At 37.7% G+C, this 23,830-nt stretch overlaps 1 protein-coding gene across 2 annotated transcripts in view; it reads right to left on the bottom strand.

Moving 5' to 3' along the window:
* HOMER1 (homer scaffold protein 1) overlaps positions 1-23,613 on the bottom strand; it is a 138,341-nt gene extending 114,728 nt beyond the window's left edge. Inside the window, exon 1 of one of the 2 annotated variants that reach the window (XM_078448627.2) lies at positions 23,478-23,613. In XM_078448627.2, the coding sequence (XP_078304753.1) occupies positions 23,478-23,482 (5 nt within the window). In that variant the 5' untranslated portion in view covers positions 23,483-23,613. The remainder of the gene's footprint in view (positions 1-23,477) is intronic. The other variant, XM_078448626.2, reaches the window with a different exon arrangement.
* Between the last annotated feature and the right edge of the window lie 217 nt (positions 23,614-23,830).

Below are 23,830 nucleotides of genomic sequence, written 5' to 3'. Positions count from 1 at the left end.
ACCCCACTGTCTATTCTCTTTGTCCTACCCAATCACAAGGAGGCTGAGAAACCCAGTAACTAAATTTGTTAGATCTATGCCAAAAGTGAAAGGGTAGTGGTTCTGAGTGAGGGTCTGGTTAGGTTTCCTTGAGTAAAGAACATCTATCTGGCTGCTCTGAGAGCACAGTACTGAATATTTCTTAGGCTACCATTCTTTGTGAGACCAGCTAGAAGCCTTGTGCCATGAAACGGATACTAGAGAAACAGAGAAAGAGAAAATGTATTTGTGAATTTGATTTTTAAAAGTATAGAGAGATTAAGCAGGGATTCAGCTATTGCAACTTACACTACCCACCCCCTTTCCCCCACAAAATTTATACATACATGTGTCTCCTCTCCACCCTATCCTCACCCCAAGCTAGGCAGTAGAACGTGAACTATCAGGAGTTAAAGGACTGACTCCGGGTATTGCTGTATCTGTTCCTTTCCTTCTACAAAGTTTAGAATATGCTATTCTTAGTGGGAATTAATACATGGTGTTAAGATGTGTAAGCTTCATATAATACATTTTAACATTTCAACAGGTTTTATGCATGGTACTAGGTATATAACATGCTCTAGCCTTCATGGACTTTAGGAGAAAATTACCAACTGTGACTGTAATTGATCAGTGGTTGCCAAGGAAAATAAAGAGCTATGAGAAAGAAAGTACACAATGGGAATGGAAGAAAAGGGAACTAATTTAGACTGGATACTTAGTTAAAGAGCGAGAATCAGAGTGTTAACAGCATTTCAGACTCAAATACATGTGTGGCGAAATGTGTTTTCCAAAGATGGCTGCAACAGTATCTCTGTCCTTCTTCAAGAACCCTCCCATCCCCTTATCAGGAGGTAGAGTCTGTGTCCATTCCCCTTAAACTTGAATGGCCCTATAAGACTGGACCAAAATAATAAGGCAAAAGTGACCCTGTGACTTTAGATGCCAGGCTGTAATAGGCCACTCAGCATCAGCCTGGTTCTCTCAGGACACTCACTTTTATTTTATTTTTTATATAAAGTTTATTGTCAAATTGGTTTCCATGCAACACCCAGAGCTCATCCCAACAGGTGCCCTCCTCGATACCCATCACCCACTTTCCCCTCCCCCCCACAAGGACACTCACTTTTAGAACCTGGCCACCATGCTGTGAGTAAAGCCAATCAGCCTATGGAGAGGAACCAAGGCCCCTAGCCTTGGCCGAGTTCTCAGTCAAAAGCAAACATGATCTTGCCAGCTATATGAATGACTCATTTAAAAGTAGATACTGCAGCCCCCAGTTAAGCCACCCCAGCTAATGCCACATACCACAGAGATGAGCCATCCCAACCAAGCCCTGTCCCAAGTTCCAAATTCATGAGCTAATTAAATGATTGTTGTTATTATAAGACACTAAATTTTGGGTGGTTTGTTATATAGCAAGAGATAATCAAGATAATGTGCAAAGATCCTGAGGCTCGCAAGAACTTGGCAGTTCCAGAAACTGAAAAGTACAGTGAGGCTTAAAGGCAGATATAGAAAATGACAGCACCAATATCAGCAGCAACTGACAGCTAACACTTGGTATTTGTGTTATACAGGCATTGTTCTAAGTGACTCATGTATTCTTTAATCATTACAATTCTGTTGGTAGGTACTCTTAAAACACTGATTTTATATGGAAAATCAAGGCACAAAATAGTTGAATGACTTGCCAAAGTCCGCACACTCAGGCAATCTAGTGCAAAAGCCTATCTTATGCAAAATTCTATACTGCTTCTCAAATGACAGAATGGCATAAAATGAGGTGGAGACAGGTAGATTAAGACCAGGCTATGCAGACTTTTTAGACCATGGTAGAAAGTATAGGTATTAATCGTTGAATAATGCGATATGACTTAAGCAGAGTGGTCTATGATCCAATTTATATGTAAAAGATCATCCTGGCTGCATGAGAAGAACAGATTAGAAGAAAGGCAATGTTTCACAACAAGGTACTGTTTGAGAATAAAATTAGGAAGAACTAAAATATCATGGTTTTGTAATATAATGGATGGATCAAATTGATTAACATGGAGTCCCATGATCAACTTTAACATACAAAAAAAGAAATGCCAAGAAATTTTAATGTGCCTTCTAGAGTAATACAATACACTGGAAGTGTACCACACTACCTATAACATATTCTTGTGGGGGAAAAAAAATTCAAAACTGAGTCCACTTAAACCTAGATTTAATTGTAAGTTTACCAGTAATAAGAGAACAGAGGAACATGTTACATGACACTATGAGAACATAGCCTGCCAATCCAGAATGTGGAAGATTTCCAGATGACATATTTGATAAATAGCCAGCAGGAAAGGTGGCTATTATAGATTCAAAGACTCAAGAAATTTATCAACCAAATGTAATTTTACAGGTAAAACCATATGATGTCTAGACTTGCTTTAAAATAATACTAAGAGGATCAGGCAGTATAGATGAAACAATATATGCCATATGTATATTAACTGTTGAACCACAGTGAAAGATGACAGGGGGTTATTATACAATTCTCTTAATGTTTTTATATACTTAAAACTTTCCATAATACAGACTTTAAATTTAAAAAATTTAGGAGTCTATCTAAGCTTCTCAAATCCAACCAAGATAAGGCTGTAAACTCAGGCAGGAATGATCACGCTAATGACTAAGCACAAAACCTCCCCAAGTGCTTCCCCTTTGTCTTCAAGAAGATACAAGAGGAAAGTAGAGAACTACGTAAGTTAGAAACAAGGATTTCTGAGAGGTGGTTAGGCAGTGCCTCTAGCACTCTCTGGGCGAGAGGCGGCCTGATGTATCTGAGTGGTAAATGGAGATCAATGCATGGGGTGTAGCAGTGGATATCCAATAAAATACCCTTACTTATCAAGCAAACTTCTGATTACAATCTGGCTTCCACTGTGGCATTTTTTCTATGGCAGATGATGTATTTTTAATGACTTATAATAAATAATTAACTAATAAGTTGCCATCTTAGTTTATGTATCAGTCTCTTTTGAATTTTCATAGGGGATAATCACTCCACAGTGCCCAAAAATCACACATCCTAAGTAGTGAACTAAAAAGACCAGAATTTACCATCTGATGACACCAAAATATTGCAAACTTTTCAACAGGAGCCTTTCTCTACATTGTTATACATCTTTCACAAATAGATCATGTGTTATTTTTGATGGTTTTTCTACTTAAAATTTCATATATTAAATTTTAATCTGAGTAACTTAACAATATCTGATTTTAAGAATCCCATAATTGGTGAACAATCTTTAATAAAAAAGACCAAATCAGATATTTAAATACTTCTCTGTAGACTTAATAAGATGATCAGTAAGATGGCCTAACTATAGTTATCATAAAAACAGCACTACTTAAATTTGACTTTTTTAATTTTATAAGATTTATTACAGTGATTTCTATCATATACAATATTCAAACTTCAAACTTCCTTACTGAGTAGTATTTTCATGATTCCATCAAGATCCCCCAAAATCAGAATATTTCAAGACAGTCAATGAAATTAGAACATTAAACAGATAAGGCTGTCTGGGTGGCTCAGTCAGGTAAGCCGCTGACTTGATTTCAGCTCAGATCATGATCTCAGTTTGTGAGTTGGAGCCCCACATTGAGCTCTGCGCTAACAGTGCAGAGCCTGCTTGGGATTCTCTCTCTCTCCCTTTCTCTCTGTTCCTCCCCAACTTGTACTCTCTCTGTCTCGAAATAAATAAACTTAAAAAAAAAAAAAAAAAAAAAAAGAACATTAAGCAGATAATTTCTTTGGACATAAAATAGAAAGGGAGGGATGATTTTAATGGGTATTTGATAAGAAGATGGATAAATTCCATAAACTTATTTTTCGACCTTTAGTAGTACCAAAGCTTAATTTTTTTCATGTTGCCTATTTAGAAGTTAAACAAATTCAGCTGAGTACCAGAAATGTAACTGTATAAAAGCCACAATAACAATAACCACAATGTAGTGAGTAGTTAAGTGCTCCACTGTTTCAACAAACTTGCTTGTATTTTGTCCTCTAATGTTCACAATTCTATCCCCATTTTATAGATGAGGAAATGGAGACCTACAAAACTTAAGTAACTTCTCCAAGATCACAGAGCTAAAGAAGATCAATAATTTAAATTAGGCCACTAGCTGGCTCAAGAGACCTTGATGTGACTACTAAGCCACCCTGTACTGTGCCATACTGTGCCAGGCTAGGCTTTGCCACAGCTACAGCGTCCGTGGCCTAAATCTCCTAAGGTTTTTAAAGAAAAAACCAAAAAAACAAACAAAAACACTTTAAAAAATCCTACCAGTGCCATCAGAGTTTGATGATGAAATTACATCTTACACAACAAAGGATAAAGTAAAAATGTATTTCATTTTCAAGCCTCTCTTAACTGCCTCTTAATTCTATAAAATTCTATAAAAAAGAAAAATACTGCTCAATTCACTAGTTGAGACAAATCCCTTCAGGGGCGCCTGGGTGGCGCAGTCGGTTAGGCGACTCACGGTCCGTGAGTTCGAGCCCCGCGTCAGGCTCTGGGCTGATGGCTCGGAGCCTGGAGCCTGTTTCCGATTCTGTGTCTCCCTCTCTCTCTGCCCCTCCCCCGTTCATGCTCTGTCTCTCTCTGTCCCAAAAATAAAATAAAAAACGTTGAAAAAAAAAAAAAATTTAAATCCCTTCAACAGGAAATTCCCTTTAAAAAAAATTCTACCAAAACTGTCATAATAAGATTAAAATCAGCAAAGGGGTACAGGTACTTTGAGGGACTAGAAAGAGAACAAAAGCCCACCCTACCCAAAAAAACTAAAAATATTTATATTTATCACGGGAGATAGGATAAGTTAAAGCTGCAAAACTGCTTCCAAAATAGTTAAGGACTTAGTAGGAAGCTGAGGAATGTTCAAGTGCTTATACCAATCAACTGACTTCTGTGACTTTCCCAGGTGTGAAAGAAGAGGAAAAAAACTTAAAGATCACCTCTACACTCTGGTTCCCCAGGAGTGTCTGTGTGTTGTGGGTGGTATGTGTACAGGACAAGTGAGAAATGAGAAGATAAATATTAAATGTAATCCCAGACCTCAGAAGAGTTTCAAAACTTCCCACACCACAAGGGTTCAGGAGGTTTTCCACAGAAAAGACATCTACTGTTAAGAAATTGGTGGTGCTCTGGCAAACTTAATACTAGGTTGGTTTCCTAAAACAATGGAATGTTCTCTAAAGAAGGAAAAGGGCAGCTGAGGGGGGAAAAGGTAGCATATTAAAGTAACTCTGAATTTAACACTATAAAAATTGAACATACCTCTTTCATGCTTCATTTTTAGCAGAATGGAGACCAGGAAAACCCTTCTAACACACAGCTTTCTGTTTCTCAGGTAAAGCAACAAACTAGATTTTGACTCCTTCAACAACTCATGGCTTTACCCTAGTTTGGGCCCTCCAAGCTCCTGGCTATTGATGGTTGGTAATCTCTCCCATTCTTCACCTCTTTTCCCAAGGCTCTGACCAGCCCTCACTTTCTACATTTTCAGCAGATGGCCTTGTCTTTCACCATTTTCTAGAATTTACCATGAGGGCAGGGCTCTTTGTTCATAGATGTATCTCATACACATAGAATAGTGCCAGACACAAAGCAAGTACTTAATAAATATTTGTTTGTTAAATGAATCAATTGATGAATTGTGGAAATGAAGTCCCCCAGCTAAGGAACTCTTTCCCAACCTCCTGCCCTTTAACCTACAAACTTAATCTAGTCATTTCCTTCCTTACAGCCTCCCCTCCAGTCCATGTGGAAGATAAGCCTACTGAGGTTGACTACTCTACCTGTGCTTCAGATCGCAATCTCGCCCATCTCTTTCCTCAGTAATTATCCCTCTCTACTCTAATTTTCAAATACCCCCAGCTATGAACTCCTTTCCCAGGGCCTCAAAGAATGCTTAATCCTATTTTGAAGCAAAACCAAAAAAATTTCCTAACCCTGCAGCTTGCTGAAGTTACACTATTTCAAAGAAGCTTGCTCTTAAAGAAGTCTACACTTTTGGTCTCTGCTTCCTTATCCATTCCATTAGCACCATCACCGTGTGGCACTTTGGCTTCCATCTCAGCCTTCTCAAACCTCTCATGGTAAGGTCATTAAAGGACCACTGCCTACCCCGTCTAAGAGCTACTTTTGCTTCCTTTGGTGTTTCTGCTACATTTGATCCTGGCTATTCATTTCTTAAAATTCCCTTTTCTTGGCTTTTTGGCACTATTCTCTCACTGTTTTAGCCTGACAGTTTTCTCCGCTCCTTTGCCTGTCCCTTAAATGACTATTCCCTCAGAGAGGCTTCATCTGCTCTTTTCTATAAATATCCTGAATGAGCTCATCCACATTCATACTTTCAACCATTACTTACGTATTGTACTGACTCCCAAAACTCTATCCTCAGCCCAGTCCTTTTTACCTAAGCTCCAGACCTGGATATCCAACTGGAAGACATTCCCATGTGGATGACCATAAATATATCAGCTTTTACCTAATTTGTCATTTCACCTCACAGCAAATTTCTCATTTCCTACCTCAACTAATTGCTGACGAAGCCAATCTCCTTATCCCTCTATACCTACACAGTTCATCATTAACTCCTATAAATACTAGTAGGTAAACCTCTTTTAAATTCAGCCCCAGTTCTACTCTATCTTAATGCCAGCCATTATTGTTGACTAAACTGCTATAACTAACCTATTACACAATTAAACTTGAGGGTCTACAAGACCCCCAACCATTTTTCACACACACTTCCCTCCCCCAAGCCCCCAAATCCAAAACTTGCAATATGAGTAGTTAATATAAAACACAAGTATAGTAATAACTCTATTGGCTTAAAACTGTTCCTTTGCTCACCATTACTTAAAGCGACGGCCTCTAAAGTGGGGTACAAAAAGTTTTCTCCTCTTTCATTTCTGTTTTTATGTGTTTTAGAATATATCTATATGAATATATATATACAGACAGTAGAACTTTGAACAGAATTAGATACATATGAAGGAATTTACTTCAAATATTTTATTGATATGGGTACTTCATGGCACATAGTCATCACATGACCCTGGACTAATTTTTAATCAAATCTACTTTTATACTGTATATGAATTAGGCCAAACTACCTTAATTTTTTTTTTTTTTTAAGTTTATTATTTTGAGAGAGCCATAGACATCACAAGTTGGGGAGGGGCAGAGAGAGGGAGACAGAGAATCCTAACCAGGCTCTGCACTGTAAGCGCAGAGCTTGAACCCACAAAACTGTGAGATCATGACCTGAGCTGAAACCAAGAGTCAGACGCTTAAGGGACTGAGCCACCCAGGTGCACCTACCGTAACTTTCTAACTAGCATGTGTCACCTGTGAGGCTCTACGTATGCCACCCCTCTGCCTGAAATGTCCTAATATCCACTCACATATGTTCTGACTTCCCATTGACCACCCTCCCCATCAACTCATCTCTCAAAACAAACCTAACTTGCTATATGAAGCTTTTTTTGACCTTCCCAGGTAGAGGTGGGCACTGCCTTCTCGGTCAGAGACACGTGCATTACATTACAGCAGTAATGTAATTTCTTGTTTACATGGCTGTCTAGTCATCTTTGTACTGACAGCGCCTAGCATGATTCATGACACAAATTAAGTGTGTTATGTTTGTTACCAGTGCTCAAGAGGCACAGTGGTATGAAAAAAACCACAGCAACACCTTAGTTACCTGAAACAGTTGAAAGAGTAAGTGCTTTGTTTTGCTGAGGTCTGGGCTGATGATCAATTTTAACTTTTCCCATTTTGAGATGTGTTTGCATCATGCATTGAGTTTTCAGGTGTTGGTAACAGCGAGAGATTTTTAGAAAGCCAACACTTTATCATTTACCAAGTTCTAATCAATTAACCACCAACAGTGTCAACACATTCTAAAAAACGACTTATATAAATTAAAATGCTAAGGCTCAGTGATTCTGGTCAAACATAGCAAATTAATTGCATACATTTATCTTCCTTTTCTGAAATCCCACTAAAATGTAAGTGAAGGGAAAAGAAGGTATAAACCCATAACACCAAAGAACAGAAGTGACACCAGTGCACAAGTAATTCAAATACGGTTTGAAAGATGTAATTTTAAAAGAAGGAATAGTACTTGACTTGGCAAAGGCAAGGAAACTAAATTGCCTGCAAAGAGGGAACTAGTAAATGAACTTGTGGGATTTACAGGCAATGGGATACAGAACAGAGCGTAAGGCATAGGATGAAAATTGGGAATTGATTGAAAATTTAAATAACGAAGCAGTAAGAGTCCCCACTCCCTCCACAGTCCAGCAACAACCTTGCCCAAGAGCAGGAGACAAAGATGGGGCCTAAAACAGGAGTGTCTTAACACTTTCTCTTAAGAAAGCCGGAAAACTAAACCATGGCCCTCCAAAAACTCTCCCCTATGTGGTATTCAGATTATACAGGTACATACAGTATATAGGTACATAGAGAAGAAAATACTTACCTTGCTCTAGGAATGCCACGAGTTATATATAGTGGAAGATCATTCTCTAGATAAAGTGAACAATCTCAGACAACAATCTCAGAATTTTTAAAGAGAAAATCTCCCAAATTTAGGGAAACTAACCGGATTGAAAGGGCCCAACAGAGACTATTTACTGACACTTGGGGACCACCCAAGAAGACCACCACCTAAATGCTTAACATGAAGTTCACTAATGACATGACTCACTAAGTCACAAAGAGCTTTGAATCAGCTTTTCAATATCTCCAATACATAGATGAGGATCACCAGGTATTTCAGGAAACTTTCCAACATGATAGAAACTAAACAAAACACAACAAAAAGAACAGAAAAAAAGGTAATTTAGGAAACAGAAAACAAAACTATAAAACACTATAAAATTCCTCAAATAAGATACTGAAAAAGATGGTTTGCAAATTAAAATTTATATGGAAATTAAAAATCCAGGTCATGATTTCAGCTCAGGTCATGATCTCAGGGTTCATGAGTTCAAGCGCTGTGTACAGCTCTGTACTGACAGTGTGGAGCCTGCTTGGAATTCTCTCCCTCTCCCTCTGCCCCTCTCTAGCTTGCTCTCTAGGTCTTTCTCAAAATAAATAAAAATAAACTTAAAAAAAAAAAAGAAGTGTTAGAAGCTGGAAGTCAAGGAAACTTCCTCAGAAGGCAGATTAAAAGGGGGAAAAAATGGTAGAAAAGACAAAAAGGAAGTCCACCATCCAACCAATGGACAATTCATAAAGAGAAGACAAAATGTACAGGTAAATTTTTTTAGCAGAAGAAAATCTCCCAAATTTAGGGAAACTAACCGGATTGAAATGGCCCAACAGAGACTTAAACAGCAAAATGGTAAAAAAAAAAAAAAAAAAAAAAAAAAAAAAGAAAAGAAAAAGAAAAAGAAAACATACAAACAAAAAAAGCCCTCACACTGTATCTAGAGATATAGACTCAATTATAAAAGGAGGAGGCAGAGGAGACACTTTCACATATACTATGGCTCAAAATTCATCTCCCACTGAGCCATTTTCAGGTACTACAGGAAAACGAGCTTCAGTAAAACCAAGAAAGAAAACAATGTCCGGGAGATACAGTGCAAATAAGTAAATAAATGGGCATAAAGAGAGAGGAAGGTTTAGGATGAGAACTACATAGTATGCCTAAAGAGTACCTAGTCCATATTGCATCAGGAGTACAGAGGGCTATAGATTTTTTTTTTTTAGTTTAAAAAATAACTTGGAAACAGGGCCCCTGGGTGGCTCAGTCAGTTAAGCCTCCGACTTCGGCTCAGGTCATGATCTCATGGTTCATGGGTTCGAGCCCATGTCAGGCTCTGAACTGACAGCTCAGAGCCTAGAGCATGCTTCAGATTCTGTGTCTCCCTCTCTCTCTGTCCCTCCCTCCATTCACACTCTTTCTCCCTAAAAAATAAACATTTAAAAATTTTTAAAAATAAAAATAAAAAATAAAAAAAACTTGGAATGGACATAGAGGCATTTGACCATTTGGTTAACATCCATCCATACATGATACGGTGTGGCTGGAAGAACTCTAAGATGGCCCCAAGATTATTGCCCCCTGGCGGATGCTTTCTGCCTAAAACTTTCACCTTGAGTGTGGTAAAAGGGTTGAATAGGATGGGGTATCACAGAGGTGATAGGGTCACTCATCACTTGACTTTCAGTTAATCAAAAGGGAGGTTATCTTAGGACCCTCACTTATTTGGGTGAGTCCTTTAAAAGAAGTTGAAGGACTGGAAAGGGGTTCTTCCTCCTGGCCTCAAAGACACAGCTTCTGATTCTGAGTTCTACATCTGCAAGGCAACAAATTGACTCAAAAACCACATGAGCTTTAAAGATAATGTAGATCCATAATGTGTCTAGTTCCTGCCACCTTGACTGCTGTCTCATGACACCCTGAGAAGATCCAATTACTCCTGACTCACAGAAACTGTGAGACAAATGTACATTGTTTTAAGCCACTAAAATTGTGGTAATTTGTCACACAGCAATAGAAATGTAAAACTATGGCATGTGGACAAACTGAAGGGTATCTAAGCAGAATACACAACTTCAAAGGAAATAATACTCCAAATGCAAAAACTTCAGGAGTCAAAGCAGGCTCAAGTAATTTTAGAAATAATACATTTAGTAATACCAGAAAGCAGGATTAACTCTGAATAAGAAAGACACGTAACTGGTCAGTACTGCTGAAAGTAAGCAGGTTTAAAGAGATAGAGAGCAGTTTCAAGTTGTCCTGGATCTTTTAGCTAATAAAAAAATAGAGGAGAGGCTCAATCAAGGATTTCCCCTCAGTTCAGAATTTTAATTTTTGCAAACTGCAAAGAAAAAAAACCAAAAGCTTCAAGAATTGAGTTTTCATATGGCTACAAAGTTTCTCACATGTGTCAGCTTCATTTAGCAAATACAACGACTCTCCAAGCAAGGTCCTAGGACCAGCAGCATCAGCATCACCTGGGAGTTTGTTAGAACAGCAAATTTGTGAAACTCACTCCCAGACTCACTGAATCAAAAACTGGGGGTGAAGCCCAGGAATCTCAGATTTTAACAAGCCCTCTGGGTGATCCTGATACAGGTTCAAAATTAAGAACCACTCATCTAATGTCAATTTTTGCCAGTGCCCTACTACATTCTGGTCTTCCTTCTTTGGTCAAGAGGTAAAGCATTTCCAAAGATTTCCTAGATTAGTCACTAGCACCTGGCAGAAGCTTAAAAAAATGTTTGCTAAATAACTAATGTATTAGGCTTCAGATGTGTTTCTCTCACCAGAAGGTTTTTAGAAGAAATTGGATATGAACGACTTTAGGCAGGATGTGTTCTATTCACTTTCCCACAATCTTCATCAATCCCTACTGCCTTCTACCTCATATGTTCACATATTTTTCTGCCCAGCCAATGACAGCATTTGAATTTGACATCCAGAAAAAATAATTTATAATGAATAATTTAAAATCTGGATACAATATGGTCCAATCTTCTCTTACAAATTCCAGGCAAGTGAGTAACTTATAGCTGTCTCATGATGATTCAAACATGTACAATATATTACCCATCCATTTACAGGTTTCCTGGTCCAGCATTAAGCCCTAGGAAAGGTGTTTCAACATACCATCCCAAGATTTCTGTTCCTGGTCTGAAGTCTTCAGAAAAGTAGACCCTAAGTATTTCAAAGGTTCATCTGCCCAGTAACTACAGAGGTGGCTAACAGGGCTTTGACTGATGGAATTTATAATTTAATGTGAACTTTGGAAACTTTATATAAACCATGGACATGTAATAACATCAAATCATTTCTGAGAAACACTTCAATGAATTCAAAATTTAATGCATGAGCAGAGATTTAATTACACTAAAATTAGAATGCAGTTTCTTTCCATACCATCTACAAGGAAAACAAGATACATTTAATGAACTCATCACTAAGATACCAAGCTTCCACTAAATTAGAATGCTTCTTTTAACTATGAGGGGTTAGAAACCTCTCTCTAAATGAGTCACGACGTAGGTGAGCATCGATTTAGGATGCTCCGAAGTAATGATAGGAGCCTGAGGAGCTGGAGGAGCTGGGACACACTCTGCCATTTCATGGCGGCATAACCTCCTGTAAGTCACAACTCCCTTTGAGCTCTCTCTCCTTACCCACACAAGGTGTAGATAAGTACTAACACTCCGAAAACTCTTTACACTGAAAAACAAAAAACAATTGTTGCTATTAGCGTAACTAGTTCCTTAATCAATTGTTTAAAGACAAATGAAATAAGGGTAAGCTAAAACTGGGTTAAACACCTAAGTATATGTAAGAACAGTGACCGATTCTGATAATTTGTACTGTAGATATTATCATTTTTTAAACAGCCCTCACCCTAATAACCCAAGAGAAGTTCTAAAAACTTAATATATTCAGGGGGCTTGGGTAGCTCAGTTGGCTAAGTGTCCAACTCTTGATTTTGGCTCGGGTCATGATCTCACATTTTGTGGAATTAAGACCCGCAACTGCTGTGAGCACAGAGCCTGCTTGGGACTCTTTTTCTCTCTCTCAAAATAAATAAATGAACACTTAAAAAAATATAAAAACAGATCCTTCACAGAAAAAGCTAAAAGATTCAGAAAAACTAAAAAAAAAAATTAAAAAATTCACAATCATACCTCCCCAAAATAAACATGGTAGCACTTTAAGGAATTTTCTTCAAGTATTTTTATGTATATACAGAATGTATTTTATATAGATGAGGCCACAGAGAATATACAATTTGGCATCCTGGTTTCTAACTGACCACTGTATCATCTTTGAAAACATTCTTCAGGCTGGCTTCCTACCATACACATAGCCTACAGTTTAACCACCAATTATATATTAATGACTCAGAATATACTAGTATGTCACCAAATAAAACCAAATAGTAATATTCTCATTAATGCCTTTTTCTTTTCCCCACACTAATAGAAGTATCAATTCAGCATTCATAGAGTATTCAATGAAAGCAACAATGAAAATTAGACAACTAAAATTCTATATATTATCAGTTGAGTAAGGCAGCCTGCGAGATCTAGAATAGTTTGTTTTAAATCAACAGAAAGATGGGTTTAAGGATGGCTTGGGAGTATTCCCATTCAGCTGAACGTATACAGATCCCTGGCAGTACTGAGTAAACAAGAGTAGGTAGAATCCTCATTCTGTAAACATCTTGGGAGCTGGCAGGGCGATTACGCAAAGCACATGAATTTTAATGTTAAAATCCACGTGACAGAGATTCCTAACAACCCAGGAGAGAAAATGGCAGTTTTGCAAAAGGGAAGCATATAAAGATAAAGGGATAGGCTAAGCACACTCAAATATTTTGAGAGGTTCAAAGTAATTGTCCTATATGTTTAGTAATGTACAGACTTACCTTCTGTGAAGACTGACAGAAATTTTCTAACATGAGCACTTGGAGTTCTCTTATAGTCAAATCCACTTAAGATACTTTCTTAGAGACTTATTAAGAGCCTAATGGGGGAAACTGAAAATAACTAGGGCAGAAAATTGTAACTCACAAAAAAAGCCTTATTCAGAATAGCTCTCCTGAACTTCTTATAAATGCTTAAATGAAAACAGAAAGACAATAAAGTAAGATTGAGGCATGCTTAAAGGTAAAAGTAAAAAGAACCAACAATTTACCTAGAAAAATGATCAGAAAAATAACTGGTACATCCAACTATATACCTAATTGCTATTAGGAATCCGGATTTTCTGTATATGGAAAAAGGATTCTAATTTTCCCCAGATCCTTTCAACTTACATTGCACTTGCATGCTATACCATGAACTAGACGGTTAGCAAACACAATATATAGCACTCACAAGACATATGTACCAGAGCTGTGGCTCTCAGCACATTTCTAGTAAGGCTCTCCTATTAAACACAGGGACATGGGGTGCTGGTTAAATGTCTGACTCCTGATTTCAGCTCAAGTCATGATCTCATGGGTCGGGAAATGGAGCCCGCCGGTGACTGACTTAAGATTCTTTCTCTGTCCCTCCCCTGAGCATGTGTGCATGCTCTCTTTCAAAACAAAAACAAAAATATACACGAACAAATTTCCTCCCTTCTATGGGTTAAGGGGAGGGAGGAAGTCATGGACTCTTGTCTACAGCCCTCTGGACTCTGACACACGGATCCAGATGTGCCAATACACATGACATGATAAACATGACTTAAAAAGAAAGTAATGAAAGCTGCTTTGGTATCTGTGGTCCCTTGGCAGTTGTTTGTGTTTAATTTCTGTCTAACTCTTACTTGGTAATTTTATACAAAGTTCTCAATTCTTACAACTGCTCTCTGCCTTGAGGAACTAGCGCCAAACCCTCAAAGATAACATGAAAATGTTTCATGTTTTATGGAAGAACACTAAAAGAAAATATCTATAAAACAAACCTTTTGTTTTTTAAAGCTAATAGTAGCTATTAAGAGATTAAGGTGATTTTTTGAAAGCTAGCATAAGTATAAAGGTAAATTTTATTATGAAGGGAAAAGATTGACTCAATTGGTAAATTTTTGTATTTTATAAATAATTTTATTTTCTCATACAAGAAAGAAAAGAGGAACTTTTTGCCTTCCTCCAGTGGCCTACCTTAAAAGAGACAAGACAGTTATATATAAGTGAAATTCAGTGCTTAACTAAGTCAAATGTTAGTTCTACCTATTTAAAATTCTTTTAGCTACACAAAAGCCATTTTGGGTTCACAATCCATTAGTGAAGGGGGAACCTCATGAGAAAGAATATTTGTTTTTGTTTTTTTCCTTTGCAAGGTCACTAGAAAGATGTCCCTGTAAAATTAATTCTAAACTGTACTTAACAGTGAAGTGAGGTTTTTAAAAACTTTTTTTTTTATTTTTTTAATGTTTATTTATTTTTGAGACAGAGAGAGAGCATGAGCAGGAAAGGGGCAGAGAGAGAGGGAGACACAGAATGTGAAGCAGGCTCCAAGCTCCGAGCTGTCAGCACAGAGCTCGACTCGGGGCTTGAACTCGCGAACCGCAAGATCGTGACCCGAGCCAAAGTCAGACGCTTAACCGACTGAACCACCCAGGCGCCCCTTTAAAAACTTTTTAAAACAAGATGGGAAAATAAATGAAATACAGTTAGTTGACCCTTGACAATGTGGGTTAGGAGCGCCGATTCCCTCAACGGTGAAAAATTCACTTATAACTTCTGACTCCCCTAACACGTTACTAATAACCTACTGTTGACTGGAAGCCTTACTGATAACATCAACAGTCAATTAACACACTTTGTATATTATATACTATTTCTTTCAGTGAAGAGAGGGAAAGAAAACGTTATTAAGAAAATCATAAGGAAGGGGCAGGTGGGTGGTTCAGTCAGTTAAGCATCCAACTCTTGATTTCAGCTCAGATCATCCTCTCACAGTGCATGAGTTTGAGCCCCACGTCGGGCTCCCACGCTGACAGTGTGAAGCCTGCCTGGGATTCTCATACTGTCCCTCTCTCTCTGACCTCCCCACCCCCGGCTCGCACTCTCTCTCAAAATAAAAGAAATGAACCTAAAAAAAAAGAAAATCTTAAGAGAAAATACATGTATAATACTGCACTGTATTTATATAAAAAAATCTGTCTGTAAGTGGACTCACGCAGCTCAAACCCAAGTTGTTGAGAGATCTACTGATACAAGTGGATGAAAAAGACAGTATATATACCCATGTCCATAATTTCAACTTCTCCTCTGAAAAATATTGCTTAACACAAGCAGCATTGATTCTTACCAATCTCATCTCTTTTACTCAGATATTAGGGAGCACAGAAATGACCAAAGGTGTACTATTTATGATGGATGGGAAAAGGAGAATCAGGCTACAATTAAGAGCAGAAGTTCACTGATAAATCTGCTTCTTTTAACAGAGAGTGATAGTGAAATGTCCTAATTTTATGGAATATGGAGGTATGCTATAAAAACTAGGATTTTAACTATATGCTTTTATTTACAGGTTGAAGACCACTGAATGATCAGCTTTTAAAAAGTTTACCTACTCCTGCAATGCCTGGTCAGTAAGATTTGGAAATTTTATCTCAATTCTTTGTAGACAGGCTAAAATCTATATAAACACTGCTTATTACATGGAGATTCTTTTGAAATGAAGATACTTAATGAGTCCGAAATCTTACAATGCCCCAAAAGCACTCAATTTTTCAATACTTAACAGAGGAAAATCTCTAGGAAAATCTCACTTATTACAAGAACATAATGAATCTTATAAAACAGGGTCAATTTACTGTATAAGCCACAGATCACAAGGCATTACAAAGATGCAACACAAACAAAAAATTGCACATTTCCTTCAACTAAAGATAATCTTTACTAATTGAGATATAAATCTATTTAAAACATCTTATATACAGGGGCACCTGGGTAGCTCAGTCGGTTGAACATCTGACTCTTGATTTTGGATCAGGTCATGACCTCACAGTCATGGGACTGAGCCCTGTTGTCAGGCTCCAGCACTGAGAGTGGAGCCTGCTTGGGATTCTGTCACTCTCTCTCTCAATCTGCCTCTTCCCCACCCACGTCCATTCCCTCTCTCTCTCTCTCAAAATAAACATTACAAATATATACATACACACACACACACACGTTTCAAAAAAGTCTTAAGTCACTTAAAATTTCTATCAGGAAAAATTAAATATTTGTAACTCATTTCCCTTACTCTTTTGTCCAGTGAGTTGAATTCTAAATAATGTAACAATCCAGTTAAGTAAAAATAAGTATTTCAACTAAACACCAGAGGTCTGAACAAAATAAAAATCATACGGCAGCAAGGAGGTTAGACCTTTTGAGATTCAATCATTTTTTCACTGAGACATTTGATCACTTAAAACTAAACTAAGTTTACAAATTATTTATAAAGACAGTTTCTTTGTTCAATCCTTTAATTGCATGAATAATGTTTCAGGTAATTAGCCTAAACCAACTTTCAGAATCCTTTAATCCCAAAAAAGAAAAGTCACACTAGTCTGATGTACATTGTGACTTCATTTCAAAATTATTAAATTAATAAACTTTGCTGAACCAAAGAGCTCCCCTAAACACTTCCTTTATGTATATATATTTTGAAAAGGATTGTTTTTGTGTACACTTGTTTGCTCATGACAGATGTGTAAGTTTGTGGTCAAAGTTTAGTAATTCTGTTCTAGAGACAGGAAATCAAAAAAAAAAAAAAAAAGAAAAGAAAGTTACAAGTGAACTAAATAAAAATAGGATTAATAAGGATGTTTTTAAAAAGGATTAACGTCTACATAATATAACTAATCAAAATGACATAACACACCTTGTTTTTGAGAATTACATAATCACATCTTAACATGCTACTCATAATCACTACTTTATTTTTTTTTTAATGTTTATTTATTTTTGAGAAAGAGAGCACACAAGGGGGAGAGGGGCAGAGAGAAAGAGGGAGGGAGACACAGAATCCAAAGCAGGCTCCAGGCTCTGAGCTGTCAGCACAGAGACGGACTCAAAGCTCAAACCCACCAACTGTGAGGTCATGACTTGAGTTGATGTTGGACGTTTAACCTACTGAGCCACCCAGACATCCCTCATAATCACTACTTTAGTTCTTATAAAAACCTCAGGTCAGAGCCAAGAACATCATATACTACATCCATTCTGTTTCCCAAATAATTCCACCTCTAGTATTTGCTCCTCCCTAAAATTAATTTATGCAGATTAAACTTAAAGTAACCAACCCTCACTAGTTTATACATTCCCACTAATTGCTTTGTCTAAATATTCAAGTACCATAATCTTGATTCCCCTCTTCTCAATTTCTGCCATGCTAAATACATAACCATTCAAAAAGGTTTTTTTTTTTCGTTTTTAAAACTGTAGAATAGGATATAATTTTTTAAAAAGACATTATAAAATATCTTATTTGTAAATCTAAAAAATGATATTCATTTTGGCATAACACACACTGTTATCCCACATAGAGATGTTGCTACTTTTCAGTCCAGAGTGGATGGCCTTCCCATCCCATTACCACCAAATCCAGAAAAGCAAAGTCCTCCTCCTCCAATTTTTTTTGGTTGCGGGGGGGGGGGGGGGGGGGGGTGCGTTGGGGAGGGTAGGCACTCAGATGGGCACTGCCAATCGGACACTGAAGCAAACTGAAGCTGGGAAGTAGGGGGGAAACTGCAGGAGTAGTTTAGGGAGACAGGAGTAGGAATGGCCTTAAATTTTTTCCAGCACTTTCAAGAGGGTAAATGCACTGGGGCCAGGGGAGAGACCCTGAAAGTCCATGTGATTATACCTGCCCCTTGGACAAGAGAAAAAGGAATGAAGTCACAAGGATAAAACGAAATCAGAACAAAAAATAATCAGTTAAAAGTCTTGACTATAAGGAACAATAGGTTTAGATGGAGGGAAAAGGACATCTGAAAGAGCCAGGGTCATCTTGTCTATGTATATGTTACCTTGAAAAATACCTAACAAAAAAATGAGTTCTTTCAAATTTTAATGAGAGTTGGGGGGGGGGGGGGATTATGCCATTAATATATTAAAAAATAAACCTATTCTGATGATATTTCTCATCAGAAATCTGTAAGTATATAAGACGAAGGATGTTAACTTAACCTTACTATGGTAATCATTGCACAGTATACCTGCTGTGCAATAATCATTGCACAGTGTATATGTGTTGAATCATTACATTGTGGGCCTTAAAGTAATACAATGCTATATGTCAATTATGTTTTAATAAACTGGAGGGGGAGGAAACATCTATCTGCTTATAAGGCAAATATCACTGACAATTCCAAATATTCTTTAATTACTTGCTTGGGGGAACATGTTCTCACTCTTCCATGCAATTTGTATGTTAGCTAGAAAGTCCTTTTTAAACTTCTACACTCAAGATTTCAAGGCCCATCTGAATGAGCAGCTCAGCAAAGAACAAACATATCATGCCATTTCCTATATTTTTACCCCTGCACACGAAAGGCCCTAATCCTGAAAAAGTCCCACTGAGACAACTGCATACAACTCATCATCATCCCTCCTCTCCCCTCACCCTGGAATTTTCTAGGCCCTGTTCAGCCATCCACTTCCCCTACTAGCTAGGGTTCATTGCTCCAGCTTAGTGTTTCCACAGGACCTAACAAACAAAACCAAAATTTCAATGGTTTTTAAAACTAATTTTTCATCCTACTTACCCGACCCTTCATGTAACTACTCTGCTTTAAATCCTTTAGTGCTTCCCATAGCCAAGAGCAGTGTTTTTCAAATTACCAGTTATCATCACTGGGTTGTTGTATCAACTTACTGGATCTCAAATGTCATTCTCTCTTAAAACTAGAAAATACGACAATGCATCACACAAAGGGCATTATTTTGTGACATTTTATCATTTATAATATGTGTGCACTAGGTGGTGAGGTAAAAATGCGTATCTTACTATAATGGGTCAATGCCCCAAAAAACCTTGAAATACACCGGCTTTTGTTTGGTCTACAAGGCCTTCTAACCTGGCCCCTGCATAAGACTCTGGGCCTATCTCTTACCATACTCCACAGAGCTGAGTTTGTGAAGCCAAACTTTTTTGCAGTTCCTGGTCTCAGTACTGTCAATCACACTGTTCCTTCTGCCTTGAATGCCTTCTCAATTGTCTATAAGGCACACCTGTTCTCTTTCATTATTTAATAGCTATTTACACCTCTACAATAGCTTTTTTATCCTTCCCTCAGCAGCTAATGCTACACGCACACATATTTTGTGTCCCTAAGATGCCCTACATCAGGGCCCCTTAGACATTTCACTGTACTTTCTAATTTGACTGTCTTCCTAACTTCTAAACTATAAACTCTCTGAGGGAAGGAGCACATTAGTTTCCGTATCACCAACACTGGGCTGCCGAACATGCCACATGTTAGGGATTCACAATTAGTAAGATGAACCAATATACAATTAAGGACATGCATCTAACTTCTCAGATGTTAGTAATGATTGAGCGATTGCCTTTCCAACCAAGCCCATTCATGTTGCACTGCTGGATCAAAACTTCCACGTTTTTGCCTGGGCACCCAGAGAGCAGAACCCAGTAGCCTGAGGGAGAAAGAGGGGTCAGCTTCCTCTCTAAGCCAAGAAAGGACTCTTCGGGCTGCAATCAGCAGCACCCACTTTCATGCTTCCAGGAAGTTATGTGGGGAAAGGCAGAGAAGATGGTTTCCAGAAGTTCCCAGAAGCAGGTGAGACAAATCAGAATAGCACTATCAGACCTTATTAGCACGGAGAATCACATTTTTATAAATAACTTTAAATGGGGCGGTGGGGAGGTTCTCTATTCCCTTGTTGATGGCACTAAGTTGTCAATATGAGCTAAGCAAAACAAAAGGTGGCATGAAATAACTTGTTGAAGTTCCTTAATTTCTATTGCTTCCTCTAATGGTTCTGAAATAGCTACTGACTCACTGCTCTCATTAGGAGATACTACTTGGAGGATGACTTGGGGGCTGGACCTAACAGGCGCTCCTCACTGGAGCTTTGAAGCTTTTTCCAGACTTTATCTTACACACACGAATGCTCTACTTTTTAGGGGTCTGATGCACCTATTTCACAAACCAATTCTTCAACTGCCTTCACTGTAATTAAAAACAGTTCGGGCAGCATCCAAGATATTTTGAAAGACTCTGGCAACTGTCATTTTCAGCTGTTCTTTTTCCATTTCCACAGTGGTTCACAAACTACTATTATAGGAGCCAAGTTTGTTTTCTGCCTAATCACCCATTTTGTTTAAAACTAAAAATAATTCAGGGGCGCCTGGGTGGCTCAGTCAGTTGAGCATCCAACTTTGGCTCAGGTCAGGATCTCACGGTTCGTGGGTTCGAGTCCCGCATCGGGCTCTGTACTGACGGCTCAGAGCCTGGAGCCTGCTTCCGACTCTGTGTCTCCCTTTCTCTCTGTCCCTCCCCCACTCATGCTCTCTCTCTGTCTCAGAAATAAATAAACATTAAAAAAAATAAAAATAAAAAAACTAAAAATAATTCTTTCTGCTTAAACTTTGCCCCTAGACTTGGATTATAGCCATAATTGAGGCAAAGAAAAATTCTTATTAAAAACTAACATTCAAAAATATGTTCATAAGATGGTGAAACTCTTCACGACAGTATTAAATTTTATATACCTGTCAAAGTAAGGTAATTTTGGATTACCCCAGAGAAAACTTTAAAGGCCATTTAAAACTCCATTTCCTTTTGGTTTAAATAGATACAGGAGACTATACCTATTCCACAAACACTTAACGGATATTGACACCTACCAAGTGTGGAAACTTCCACAAATGCCTCTTCTATGCTCTTCTCTTCTACCTGTCCATCCTCTCTTGACAACTCAGATGGAACAGATCACTATCCATGGGAAATAATCATAGCCCTACACAGATTTTCAGAAAACTAATGCCAGAAACACTCCTTTTCCTCTCCAGTCTACTTCTAAAACTTTATTGGGAAAAGGACAAATAAATCAGTTTATAAGCAAATGTAATTACACTGAATTATCAAAAATGTGTGTCATGTTGGGAGGGGGGGCTTATTTTAATAGTTTAAATACCAGCCTGTTTGGTAGGAAGTTCATCCCAAACTTCTCTTGGTAAAAAGGTAAGCATTCATGCAGCTTAAAGATTGTGGAAAACCCGATTTTCTTCCATGATGCTACCACTCTACAGTCTAGAGAATGCAGCCTTCAACATGAAAAATTGTCACTTGATTTTTTTTTTTCTTCTGACATGTTTTAGACACAAGAGCTGCAGATTCTCAAGGAAGCCATATTTCAAAGGTTTTAAATAGCAGTATTTTTCTGCATTTTCTCTTATTAAAATTGGTGCATTTCATCCCAGTTTTAAATGCCATTATTTTCTAGCTGATATTTAAAACCTGCTTGAGAGAATAATGTCTCCATCTGAAAGATCTACTTCAAGAAACCAGCTAGTAATTAAAATACTACAGGAGAAAATGAAAATAATTCATTTTTACAGACTGGAAAAAAACGTTAAAACTTATCATCTAAGTCCTTCATTTTACAGATAATAAGAGTCCACAGAGGTTAAGTAATTTGCCTCAGATTACCAAGTTACGAATAGCAGTACTAAAATAGAATAAGGTATTTTAATTGCTTAGCTCTACCTCAAATCATCCAAGTTATATATATTCTCATCACTTGTCACTCAAGTTTTAAAAACAATTATCACTCTCATTAATTCCTGATGAAGAAAGAACTCCCTACAACACATGTTCTACATTTTCAAACTTGTTCAAGTTAATAAACTTCAAATTCTAACTCCCAACAACAACAACAAATAGTACTATCTAAGAACTTTCAAAATTTCAAAAAATAAAGTTTAGGTGTACATACCCCTAAACTGTCACAATAAATTTTGGTCTATTCTTTCGATTCCTGTCTCTTAACTACACTTGAGCTGGGTTTGTTCAACCACAGAGAGAAGGAAAATTCTCGAAGTTCCTCTTTGACAAAAAGCATGGACAATCTGTCAATGACATGACTTCATCATTACTCCATTAATATATTTCTGACTTACATTACAAAGAGTCATGTTATCAAGTTACTGTGTGAAGAGTTAATGAAAGGCTGGAAAACACACTGTTGGTTGACATTGGTACTGAAAGAAGGTGTGGATCTGACACTGTTAACATCAACTGAAAACCTGAGCTTTAGAGCAAAAAACAGAAAAAGCGAACAAGTTCTTTCAACAAAAAGATTTTTCCTTTGAAGCTCTGATCTACTAAGTGCACCGGCACTGTGGACACCACATGGGTAAGAATTTCAGATTTTCATTTTAATGCCCCAATAAATCAATTCTACATGTTAGCTTTGGATATTCAAGGGCAAAACAGAGGGCACAGTGGAGGCAATCATTTACACTGGATCATTTTCAAGGACTAAAGTCCAACCACTCATTACTTTACAATTGTTCCTTTGTGCAACTGATTATTCTCAAAGCACTGAGAGAACGCAGTACTTTTCTCTCAAAGACCCTGGCAACAAAACCTAAGACAGTATGATTTTAATTACAAACGGATGCAGCAGGCTGACCAGTAAAAGGGCAGAAGATGCTGTCTTCTTAAATATTACTAATCGAACTCTATTCTGGTTACAAATTATCAAAAATTAAAAAAAATTATGTATATATGTTCCCTCGTTATGGCCTCCGGGGTCACTCTATAAAAATATCTTATTAACAGGTTAACAAACCCGTATTTTTAATGTACGACCAGCTTAGCAAGGTGGCAAATTTGTTTGAAAACATAAAACACAATCACCACCATCGCTCAACAACACACATAAACAGATTCAAAGCTATGTTAGGCACAAAAGTCCTTACCCCATTTTGCCCAATGAGAACTTGCTCTGAAGTTTCTGCTCTTCTGCTACAGAATAACTTCCAAAGGAATTTCTCCGTCTGCTATTTCGCAGTTGCTTTTCCACCCCCCGAGATCCTTTTCTGGAGGTATTTCAGTGGTGCTTGACAATTCAATTAGTTCCCTTAGGTAAAAGGATTTCTCTCTCGTAAATACCAAAACGTTCAAGCAGAGGTGGCATTTGCTTATTAGAGTTAAAATGCTGCGCGGAGGAGACAGCGGTCAACTCTATTCCACAAAATGAGTCTACGTGTCTGTCGGAAACGCAGAATCCAGCTTCACCGAGTCCTATAAAAAATGAGTTCGGTGGTCATTT

The sequence above is a fragment of the Panthera onca genome, chromosome A1, assembly GCF_046562875.1.
Source record: "Panthera onca isolate mPanOnc1 chromosome A1, mPanOnc1 haplotype 2, whole genome shotgun sequence".
Classification (NCBI taxonomy): domain Eukaryota; kingdom Metazoa; phylum Chordata; class Mammalia; order Carnivora; family Felidae; genus Panthera; species Panthera onca.
Note: the sequence above shows the minus strand (reverse complement) of the source record. Positions and strands in the feature narration are given on the sequence as shown.